This window comes from Dendropsophus ebraccatus, chromosome 3 (assembly GCF_027789765.1).
Source record: "Dendropsophus ebraccatus isolate aDenEbr1 chromosome 3, aDenEbr1.pat, whole genome shotgun sequence".
NCBI classification, from domain to species: Eukaryota; Metazoa; Chordata; class Amphibia; order Anura; family Hylidae; genus Dendropsophus; species Dendropsophus ebraccatus.
Window position 1 is genome coordinate 39,731,588 of NC_091456.1, and position 12,357 is coordinate 39,743,944.

The window sequence follows — 12,357 nt, forward strand, 5'->3', positions numbered from 1 at the left end:
CGGTGGGGGGGGGGATTAATGTCATGAATATGCCTGTGCTGTGCGGCCAAGTTGGCGCTGATATTCAGTGTTTTGTATGTCTTGCGCTGTTACCCTGAACCCTGTGTGAACACTGGCCTGTTCCTTCATTATGTTCAGCCCCACCCATCTGCTGTGTGCTCTGGCTATGAAGGAGTTATTGCTGCCAGTCCTGATCCACAGGTGATTTTGTTTGGAACCAGGAGCCTTGTCCAATAGGGGCTGGGACTGTCTCCTTGTTCCCTATAAATGTTTGGCTGAGGCTCATTCTAGTGCCGGATATTAAGCTTGTCTCTGCCTGCTTGTGGTCCTGCTATTCTCTGTGTTTATTTAGATTTTTTTTGCCTTCCATTCTGACCATCCCTGCTAGCTACCTGCCCCTGACTATATGGCCTGACTTTGATCTTGCTTATTGAATTGTGTTTTGTACTGTGATGCCGTTTGTTGTGACCCGGACTGTCGACTCTTCTGTATTGTTTTTGTTTGTCTTGTCTTGTCTGTTTTGTGTTCTACCTAGCCAGTGCAGGGGTTACTGCCCAGTTGCTCGCTGTCACCTAGGGCAGATTGAGGCAAGTAGGCAGGGACAGTGGGCTGGGTTCAGCTTAGGGTCCACTGTCTGTGTCCGCCATCTTGTCTGTCTGAGTGACTGGTCCTAACAATGCCTTTTTTTACACCATGATTGCTAGATTTCATTAGTATCATATTTGTGTAGATCAGACATATTGATCACTTTTTGTTAATTTTTTTTTTGTATATATATATATATATATATATATATATATATATATATGTTTAAAAAATCCATCCTGTTTTTTTGTTTTTTTTTACTGCTCTTTGTTTACACCATTCATGGTGTGGAAATATTATTGTATTATTTTAAGAGATCGGACAATTACGCACATTATGGTATATATGTTTATTTCTTTTATTATTTTTATATGTTTTATATATAAAATAAGAAAGGGGTGATTTAAACTTTTATTGGGGGATCAGCTATGTAATTTTTTTTTTCATTCATTCTTTTATTTTTACAATTTTTAAGTCCCCCTAGGGGACTTTAACATTCTTACATTAGATTACTCACACTGATCTATGCAATGCCATAGCATAGCATTGACTGGGTTTATCTGCGATCAGTACATAGAGTCTGCCTGTGGCCTTCATTTGGTAAAGTATTGCACCCCCCCCCCGCTGCCTGCATTCTACATAATCTCTGAGAGCTACAGCACCATCAGGGTGAGAGTGCCAGCCCTTTAGAGACTGTTCACAGTGAATCCACGTCCCTGGTGGTGCCATTCAGTTTTGCTATATTCAGCAGGCATCTGGGTCATTTTAAGGGTCAACAAATATGATGACCATCCTGTTCCAGAACAAAGCCCAGGATATGCAGGCCAATATTACCAACCAAACAGTTCACTTATACAAAACTGCACTAAGGAAAGACTTCCAAATAGGGAAACGTATAAAAGCTTCATTAATGAATTTATTTTTAGAACCTAGCACTTATAATGCTGAATAATAGGGCATTATCACATTGGAATGTACATTGTATAATTATGCTTACTAAAGCTACCTGTATGCTTATTTATTTTACAATAAAAATATAGGTTCCTCATTATGTTTGCTTATACCAATGCTCATTTAGTTTTCAAAATGTTTTATATATTATATAGACTGTAAGGAATGAATAAAATAGAAAATTAAGTAAAAGTTTCACTGTACCTTTGACCATACATGTGCATTTCAGTGTCTTATCTACCTCCATCAGCAGCAGAGAAAGGCCAGTGTATCTTTAATGGGTATATAATAATGACTTCAGCAAATAAGACTATCGACACTGGAGAACTACTTGGCATTCACTCGTTTTCTAAGTCCTTTAATGAGTCACGGAATATTGGGAACAGACAGGTCACTTGTCTAGCAATTGACATAAGGAGTGGTTGACTTGGTAATAGTATTTAAAGAATTAAAAGTATTGGAAAGCAGTGGAGGAGAGGAGGAGGAGAAGGAGGAGGAGGAAGTGAAGAGGAAATTGCAGAACAAGGATATCATACTGGAACATAACATCATACATCAAAAAAGAAGGTTGAGGAGAATGAAAATGGAAAACCAGAAATTTTGAGGTGAATGTGTGAGGAGCAAGAAAGTGTGGGACCAGTACGTTATCTGAACAACCTTTGTAGAAGATAAGACGACAGTACGTGTTAAGGACATACCGAGTAGCACCATGGATCAGCTTCTGGATGTGAAGGTTGGATGTCTGGTGGCCCTTCTGTTCCTGACTTTGATTTGTGGTTTTGTGCCCCCCTTTCTCAGTTGGTTTATGAAAAGCAGGATCTCAGGTACAGAGTAAAAATTACTTATATAGCAAAGCATGCAATATAATAAATATATTATTATTTATTATTTCTTCATGTATTAAGATTTGTACATGTCTTTAGAACAGTGAAGACTTGTACTAGTCTTTATAGTCAGGGGCCAACCATGGGACCTCTGAAAATGGTCATTGGAGTTAACTTTGTATCCACATACTGCAAGGGTGTTAGATGGAAGGCCAGAGAGGAAGGGGTTGCTGTAGTCCTAGCGGGAAATAATGAGACCATGTACCAGCAGTTTTGTGGAGTCAGGGGTGAGAAAAGAGCGGATTCAAAAATGTTTTTGAGGTGGATGCAGCAGGAGGTGGTCGGGGCCTGAATGTGCAGTTTTAAAAAAAGGGTAGAGTCAAAGGTGACCCCAGGGCAGCGGACTTGGGGGATGGGGGACAGTTAAGTTTTAGAAAGCGGGAGGAGAGGAAGGAATATAAAGCCAATAGACACTCTGGGATCCTGGATAGCAAAGAGTTGACATCTGGACCAGAGAGGTAGATCTGAATGTCATCTGCATAGAGGTGGTACTTGAAGCCGTGGTGTATCCCAGGCCAAAAGTTTAGATGGACAAGAGAAGAGGCCTGAGGACAGAACCTTGGGGGACACCAACAGTAAGGGGACAAGGAGAGGAGGTGGTGTGAAAGACAACAAAAGTGCATTTGGAGAGGCAAGAGGAGATCCAGGAAAGGGCCATACTGGTGACACCAAAGGAAGACACCAAAAGAGTTTGAAGAAGGAGGGAATGGTCAACTGTCAAAGGCAGATGATAGGTTAAGAAGAAGGAGCACAGTATTGGGGTGTCAGTCTTTGTAGGGCAGTTTCTGTGGAGTGGTGGGGGGCATAAGCCAGATTGCAGGGGTCAAAGAGCTAATTGGATGAAAAGTGAGAGGATAGTTCAAGGTAAAGCATGATCAAGAATGGATTTACAGTATTTTCCTGCGTATAAGACTACTTTTTAACCCTGGAAAATCTTCTCAAACGTCAGGGGTTGTCTTATACGCCAGGTGCCGTTTGATAGGGCGGGTGCTGAAAAACTTCAGAACCAGATGAGCATCTGCGGCGACCATATGAAGAACAGCGCAAGCTGCAGGCATCCGGGGTATGGAAAATAGAGGGTGCTGTGCCCAGAAAAACACCCATCTGGTCACCCCTTTTTTCCTGCCTGTATTAATGTCTCTATTGTTTTTTATAAGTTTTTATTTGAAATATCGGTAGTCTTATATGGCAAGTATATCCTTAACTTTATATTTTAACTGGAAAAGTTGGGGGTCGTCTTATACACCCAGTAGTATCATACGCCGGAAAATACGGTATTTTAAAGGCCTTTCTTAAAGGGGTTGTTTAGGCTTTCAAAAACTTACATGGTCCCTTTCTTCCAGAAGCAGAACCCCCCCCCTGTCCTCAGTTTGGGTGTGGTTTTGCAGCTTAGTTCCATTAAAGTGAATGGAGCTGAATTGCAATACCACACACAGTTGTGGTGCTGTGTTTTCTTTCTAAACCTAGATAACCTCTTTAAAAGTGCACCTCTACTGTTTTTATAAAACAGTACTTACTATTGTACAGCACTGTGCATGAATACCCATTTTTCTATATCACTGTCATTTGGAATTCAGTGCTGGAAAATGAGCTTTCACAAATCTTTTCTAGTACTGATCTAAAAAATGACAGTGATGTAAAAAAATCATGCACATTGCACATTTTTTTTTAGTAATTTTCATACTAATGAGTGCATATTTTGACACACTTTGCAAGATACTTGAGTTTATAATGTAATAATATTTTGTTTTTGAAAAATTTAATAAAATTTTCGATAAAAATTTATCGAACCAAAAGTGCCCTACAGCAGTGGAAGTCCACTTTAAATTACCGTAAATTTTTTATTTTGGTTTCATTGATGTCCTTTGCCTTATTAACATGGATTATTATTGAATTAGTTCCTCCCTGCCCCTGCCTAATGGAAAATGATCAGTGTCAACAGATTTTAATGTTGATATCATAGTCCATCAATTATGATATAATGGAGAAATTGAAGTCTATTCTTAAAGGGTCCCAGATTAGACATTATGTTCTGACAATGCTTACATGCTTTGGTTCAGATTCTCATTTTACTCATTATTTTTACAGGTACCTATGAATTTATCATTTGCATGATCAGTTCATTTGCTGCCGGCATCTTTTTGGGCGCCTGCCTACTTCATGTTGTGGCAGATGCACTCTCAGATATTGCTACAGAACTGGCATATGTAAGTACAAGTATACCAGCTTTTCTAAAAATAAGTACAAAGTGTCTAAGGGTGTTCATACGCGTTGCAATAGCCACATGCTGTCACCGTATGCTTTGTCTGTATCTCATTTTGTAAAGGCCGAGAATCATCTGCAATTTGCAGGAAACAGTGGACATTCATAGTAAATTAGTTTATTTCAAATTGCAGACAAAACATAAGGTAACCACATGGACCTGCTGCAGTGTGTACAGGCACCCTTACTGTAAGCTGTTGATACACATCAGGATAAACTATAGAGAAATCTGGTATTGCCGCTTCTCTTAAAGCGACTCTGTACCCACAATCTGTCCCCTCCAAACCACTTGTACCTTCGGATAGCTGCTTTTAATCCAAGATCTGTCCTGGAGTCCGTTCGTCAGGTGATGCAGTTATAGTCCTAAAAAACTACTTTTAAACTTGCAGCCCTGCGTCAAATTGGCGTGGCCTAGAGTGTGTGTGCCCTAGGCCTGCACCGCCTCTCCGTCCCTCCTACCCACCCTCTTCACCATAAGAATGCCCCTAGAACAATTTCTCCTAATGATCACCTGTGTGAACACTGCACATGAGCTGGATCGTTAAGGCACCTGTGCAGTGTTCAGGTGATGAAAAGGAAAAATCCTGCCCGGGGACTTTCCTAATGATGAGGAGGTTGGGGAGGTAGGATGGAGGGGCGTTACAATCGTAGGGCATACACACTCTAGGCCACGCCAATTTGACACAGGGCTGCAAGTTTAAAAGTTGTTTTTTTATGACAATAACTGCATCACCTGCCGAACGGACCCCAGGACAGATCTTGGATTAAAAGCAGCTATCCGAAGGTACAAGTGGTTTGGGGGGGTCAGGTTGTGGGTACAGTTTTGGACATTTTGCCATGCTACACTCTAACACACAGTAGTGTTTTTTGGGAAACTGACACATTTTTGAGACAAAATTAGAAGTGGACTCAAAAGGAATTGGAAGTATAAAGGAAGGACTTTTCTTTCTTCTTAGGGTATGTTCACATGGAGCAAAAGTGGTGGAATCCTGCCTGCCTCATTGTCACACAGTATCTCTATGGAAGGGCTAGCGCACCTCCGCTTCTGTTGCTCTCTGCTAAAAGAATTGACGGGAGCGGAGGCCCACAAGTGCTCCCATGGAGACACTGTGTGACAATGAGACAGGAGGGATTCCACCGCTTTTGCTCCATGTAAACATACCCTAAGGGACAGTTTACACTGAGTAAACACGGCGCGGAATCCCGCCGTGCTCAGTGTGCTGCTGTAAGTGAATGAGAGGGCGCGCACTCGTCCGCTGCTGCCGCTCTCCGCTCAAAGAAGTAACATGTTACTCCTTTGAGAGGAGAGGGAGCAGACGAGCGCGCGCCCTCTCATTCACTTACAGTAGCACACTGAGCACGGAGGGATTTCGCGGTGAAGAGGTCCGCCACGGAATTATGCCGTGTTTACTCAGTGTGAACTGGCCCTAACTACTGGATCCACTTATAGCTTTGGCTCAAAAACTGCATTGTGTGACAACAGCTTGTGGTTATGTTGACACAAAATAAAATAAAGGTAAAATACAGCCATATTTTCAATATAATATTGAGCTCCATTGAACTCAATGGGAAATTGGACAGCAGTGCATACACCATATAGAATAATGGCTGTAATTGATTATTACCATCCAAATATTGAACATGCTTATTATTTACCCCATGCTTTTGAAAAATATGGACGTTTTTTCATCTGTTCACACATTGTTTTACTTATATTTTATTTTACTATGTGTGAACCTAGCCTAAAAGTTTTTCTATCGTTTTCTAGACATTCTACAACCTTCACGTACATATTAAGATGCCAAATATGTGTACACTTGGTATAGCAGCATAAATAAAGTCTCGAATGTACACGGGAACTAGTCATCCAGGTACAGACTGTTTTCAGTGAAGGAGCACAATCAGGCTGGCCTAGGGTAGAACAAGCAAGTGTTAGTAGCCAGAGAGTTTTTTTTTTTTTTTTTTTTTACTTTGGGAGTGCAAAAATGGGGTAGTGCAAAAATGGGGTAGTTTATGAAATAATGTACACAAACCTCATGTATGCAAAATGTGCAGAATTGTTATGTCGCACTTACCTGACATGTTGGTATAAATTAAAGGAAACCTGTCACCCCCCGTGCCGGGGTGACAGGCTCCCGACCCCTGTTAGATCCCCCTATACTTACCTCATCGCGCCGGGTACCGCTTCCTGAGCCGGTCAGGTGACGGAGATTTCAGCGCCCGAAGCCCGGCGCATGCGCTCACAGGAGAGTCCGATACCCATAGAGAATGACGGAGCATTGGACTCCCCATTCATTCTCTATGAGCACCTGACTCTCTGGGCTTCGGGCGCTGAAATTTCAGTCAACCGACCGGCTCAGGAAGCGGGACCCGGTGCGATGAGGTATGTATAGGGGGATCTAACGGGGGGTCGGGAGCCTGTCACCCCGGCACGGGGGGTGACAGGTCCTCTTTAAGCCTGAGATCTATTCCCACTCCTGGTTAGTGTAGAATGCATGAAAATCCAAAGGTGCACCAAATATATTGAGACACGTACCAAACTTAATTACACTCTCCTAAGGAATTAATTAACGGGGTTAGGTAAAATATAATCCTTCCCTCAGTTCTGAGTCTGCTGCATTTTGCTGAAGACACAGAAACCTGTATATGAGACATTCTCTCAACCCCCCCCCCCCCCAATCCCTTCTGAAACAGCTCATGTTAACAGCATATCTGGCCTGCTGTCTCTGGACTTTGTAATTCTGGGAGGGTTAACCACAGTGAAGTCACCAGCAACTTGACCTCAGATTAACCCTCTGGCAGTGACATCCTAAGCTACCAGCATCATGTTATAGAGCAGAAGGAGCTGGACAAATTGATATGCATCTTTATGGGAAAAGACTGAGTATAACTTTTAAATTATTGATTGAAATCTCTGAATTCCCTGCTTAAGAGTCCAGTCCATTGAGTGACCCCGCCCACTGGACTCCTCAACACAGAATGAGCAGGGATTTTACTCAACAAATTACAGATTATACAGAATACTTTCCCAAAAGATCTATATCAATCTGCTCAGCTCTTCCTGCTCTATAACATGATGATGATATATTAGATAGCATTGTCTTGGTGTCAGGTTCCCTTTAGGCACCATTAACTTAAACATTACAAGCGTAACATTTCCATATGTCAACAAATAATTTATACAAATGCCATAATCTTGATGAACTATTGTTTCTTTCCACAGATTAATTATCCTATGGGAGAGCTGATCCTGTCTTTGGGCTTCTTCTTTGTCCTTTTCATTGAACGTGTTGTTCTACAAATTTCCATGTGCTCTCAGAGGTCAAATCAAGATGAAGTTCCACTGCCATCTGTTTCAACATCCCCTGATACAAATTTCCCAGAAAAATGTGAATCTCCAAGTGAGATAGCGATACCCCCTGAGGACCCACACAATCACATCCATCCCAATATGTATTCTCTTTCCTCTTTTCGCTCCTTGATTCTCTTTTGCTCCCTTTCTGTCCACTCGGTGTTTGAAGGATTGGCTATTGGTCTACAATCAAACTACGTCAGCGCTCTCCAAATTTCAATTGCTGTGCTCATCCACAAGGGCATCATTGTCTTCAGCCTTTCACTCAAGCTTATGCAGAGTAGGACTACAAAAGTCTGGTTGATAATTTATATAGTGATCTTCTCGCTGATGTCTCCCATCGGAATTACAATTGGCATTGTTGTTACATTGAAGAAGAGTGCTATTGTAACTCTAGTGCAGGCTGTTCTAGAAGGCATTTCGTCAGGAACTTTTGTGTATGTTACCTTCTTGGAAATTCTTCCATCAGAACTCAATTCAGGAACAAGACCACTTCTCAGGCTTTTTTTCATTGTTATTGGTTTTACCATAATGGCGGTCATAGCTATTTGGGCCTGAGAATCTTGGTTCATTGTAATGTAGAGGTGTTACTTTCCTAATGAGTACAGCGGCTATGACTTTTTATGTACCTTACTGTAAATTATATTCTTGATATAAAAACAAAATTGAATCAAGCAGAATGTAAAGTTATCAAAAATACAGTGTATTAACAAAAATGGGGTCAGTTGTAATTAATAACTTTTCATAGGTTGCTGCCCATGGGGAGACTAACAATTCCTTCCATACTTGTTATTATCTTTTCAGTCTCCTTCTCCCAGTTTTGAGCTTCTGCTTTCTGCTGAAAACACGAAAAAAACGGTGCCTGAGCTGTTTAGTCCATCCCTGCCCCTCCTTCCCTTCTGAGATGGCTCATGTAAACAAGTCATTATCTGCAACTTTGTAATGCCAGGAGGGTTAATTAGATAAAGCCTACCAGGGATTTGTTTCCATCGTCTTGGAAGGGAAAAGGAGGAGGGGGAGGCTGAGAGAGCAGCTCACGTACAGTTTTTTTGTGTCTTTAGCAGAAAGAAGTAGCTCAGAACTGGATGAAGGAGACTAAATAGATAATAGCATGTATTGAATGAATTGCTAGTCTCAACATGGGCAGCAATATACGAAAGGTTGTGTTTGAGTGGAATACCCCATTAACCCCCCTCAACACTCTACCCTTTTTAAGACCCATAATGTTTTTATTTTTCAACTAAAAGAGCTGTCGCAGGGTTTATGTTTTGTGTAAAGAGTTGTACTTTCAATTGACTGCCATTTATTTCACACAATATTAAAAAAACAGAAGAAAAATATTTGTGGGTTTAAATTAGAAAAACAACATGCAGTAAAACCTGACATGGTAATTTTATCGGTCAGTATAACTACAATACCACATTTACACTACCGTTCAAAAGTTTGGGGTCACCCAAACAATTTTGTGTTTTCCATGAAAAGTCACACTTCTTCACCACCATTCGTTGTAAAATGAATAGAAAATAGAGCATTCACAAGGTTAGGAATAATGATTTGTGTTTGAAATAACATTGTTTTTACATCAAACTTTGCTTTTGTCAAAGAATCCACCTTTTGCAGCAATTACAGCATTGCACACCTTTGGCATTCTAGCTATTAATCTGTTGAGGTAAGCTGGAGAAATGGCACCCCACGCTTCTAGAAGCAGCTCCCACAAGTTGGATTGGTTGGATGGGCACTTCTGGCGTACCATACGGTCAAGCTGCTCCCACAACAGCTCAATGGGGTTCAGATCTGGTGACTGCGCTGGCCACTCCATTACCGATAGAATACCAGCTGCCTGCTTCTGCTGTAAATAGTTCTTGCACAATTTGGAGGTATTTAGGGTCATTGTCCTGTTGTAGGATGAAATTGGCTCCAATCAAGCGCTGTCCACTGGGTATGGCATGGCGGTGCAAAATTGAGTGATAGCCTTCCTTATTCAGAATCCCTTTTACCCTGTACAAATCTCCCACCTTACCAGCACCAAAGCAACCCCAGACCATCACATTACCTCCACCATGCTTAACAGATGGCGTCAGGCATTCTTCCAGCATCTTTTCATTTGTTCTGCGTCTCAGAAACGTTCTTCTTTGTGATCCAAACACCTCAAACTTGGATTCATCCGTCCACAACACTTTTTTCCAGTCTTCCTCTGTCCAATGTCTGTGTTCTTTTGCCCATCTTAATCTTTTTCTTTTATTGGCCAGTCTCAGATATGGCTTTTTCTTTGCCACTCTGCCCTGAAGCCCAAAATCCCGCAGCCGCCTCTTCACTGTAGATGTTGACACTGGTGTTTTGCGGGTACTATTTAATGAAGATGCCAGTTGGGGACCTGTGAGACGTCTGTTTCTCAAACTAGAGACTCTGATGTGCTTATCTTCTTGCTTAGTTGTGCAACGCGGCCACCCACTTCTTTTTCTACTCTGGTTAGAGCCTGTTTGTGCTGTCCTCTGAAGGGAGTAGTACACACCATTGTAGGAAATCTTCAATTTCTTAGCAATTTCTCGCATGGAATAGCCTTCATTTCTAAGAACAAGAATAGACTGTCGAGTTTCAGATGAAAGTTCTCTTTTTATGGCCATTTTGAGCATTTAATTGACCCCACAAATGTGATGCTCCAGAAACACAATCTGCTCAAAGGAAGGTCAGTTTTGTAGCTTCTGTAACGAGCTAGACTGTTTTCAGATGTGTGAACATGATTGCACAAGGGTTTTTTAATCATCAATTAGCCTTCTGCGCCAATGAGCAAACACATTGTACCATTAGAACACTGGAGTGATAGTTGCTGGAAATGGGCCTCTATATACCTATGTAGATATTGCACCAAAAAACAGACATTTGCAGCTAGAATAGTCATTTACCACATTAGCAATGTATAGAGTGTATTTGTTTAATGTTAGGACTAGTTTAAAGTTATCTTCATTGAAAAGTACAGTGCTTTTCCTTAAAAAATAAGGACATTTCAATGTGACCCCAAACTTTTGAACGGTAGTGTATATTTTGGTATAATTTATATTTTGGCTTCTTATGTTACAGGATATTGGGAAGGAAGGGGGGGGGGGTACACAGGGAGTCAACCTTGGTATACTTTGAATTCTTGTAATAGACATAATACAGTATATACATTTTCCTTAAAAGCTTATCTCTATCCAAACCTTCAATATGCAGGTTTTCAACAGAGATTAAACCCAAAACCTATAATCCCCTCCATCATGAAAGTAGATACCATGCTAGTAGATAATTTGCTAAATGGAAAAGGTGGTTACCGCTGAATTTTGTCGCAGTTTCATTTTTCTTTTACTATTTGTACCCCCCCCCTCCCCAATTCATACCTTTTTGTATAGAGACAAACAGAAGCCATACAGCTACACAGATCTCAGTTTCTCAGAATAATTTGAACATTATCTAGAAGAGGGGACTGGTGATTTTTAATGTTTGGTTGGAGATAGGCTTAAAGTGCATCTGTCTTTTCAGGATAATCTATCCTGTGAATTTATATGAGGAGCAGGACTCCTTGTCCACCCTGCAAACTCCATCTGTGTCTGCTTTCCCAATGCTCATCTGCAGTGTGAATGCAGACTAGCCTCTGTGCTTGGTCCTACAGTATACACTATACACAATCCAAAAACAGCATCCTGCAATACTACCTCACTGTAGCAAACCTTTAGAAGTTCCCAGTCCAGCACTGAGCAGTCTAACATGTGAATCCAGCGTTTTCTGTGATGATAAAGTCTGCACATTGCACAAGCTGCTTCTCTCCTCTTCCTGCTCACCCATCCCTCCTCCCCCCCTTCATAGGCTATATTGGGCAGTGCAAACATTTTTCACACTGCTTCTCTCTCTGTTGTAGAAGGTTTTCCCTCGATAATGAACACATAAAAAGCAAAGGGGTAGGTGCAGTCTTGTGAGTACAGAAGGAAGCTCTTTTGCCTAATAAAAACGATTACAGACTTTCTTATATTCGCTTGTACTATTGATTTTTGAAAAGATGTTTAAAAATGGTAGTTACACTTTAAGGCTATGTTCACGCAACGTAAATTTTCAATTAATCACGGCCGTTGTTTCCAATTGCAACACCGGCACCGACAGTTCACACAACGTAGAGTGCACCTCCGGCTGCACTGTACATTGTCGGCTATGGGTAATTGGGATGTGAGCACACACGAATGCACCCGTATTTCTATAGAAATTAAGTATATACAGCCGGTACTGCAGTATCGGTCGGGATGAACTTCACTGACACCGGCCGTTCTGTGACACGGTCAGGTCACAGAATGGCCG

At 41.4% G+C, this 12,357-nt stretch overlaps 1 protein-coding gene across 1 annotated transcript; it reads left to right on the top strand.

Moving 5' to 3' along the window:
- The first annotated feature begins 2,032 nt into the window (after nt 1–2,032).
- Nucleotides 2,033–9,374, top strand: SLC39A2 (solute carrier family 39 member 2). The gene is made up of 3 exons (XM_069961540.1): nt 2,033–2,360; nt 4,509–4,627; nt 7,906–9,374. Exons 1-3 carry the CDS (start codon nt 2,246–2,248, stop codon nt 8,590–8,592), a joined length of 921 nt encoding a protein of 306 aa, XP_069817641.1. The 5' UTR covers nt 2,033–2,245; the 3' UTR covers nt 8,593–9,374.
- The last annotated feature ends 2,983 nt before the right edge of the window (nt 9,375–12,357 follow it).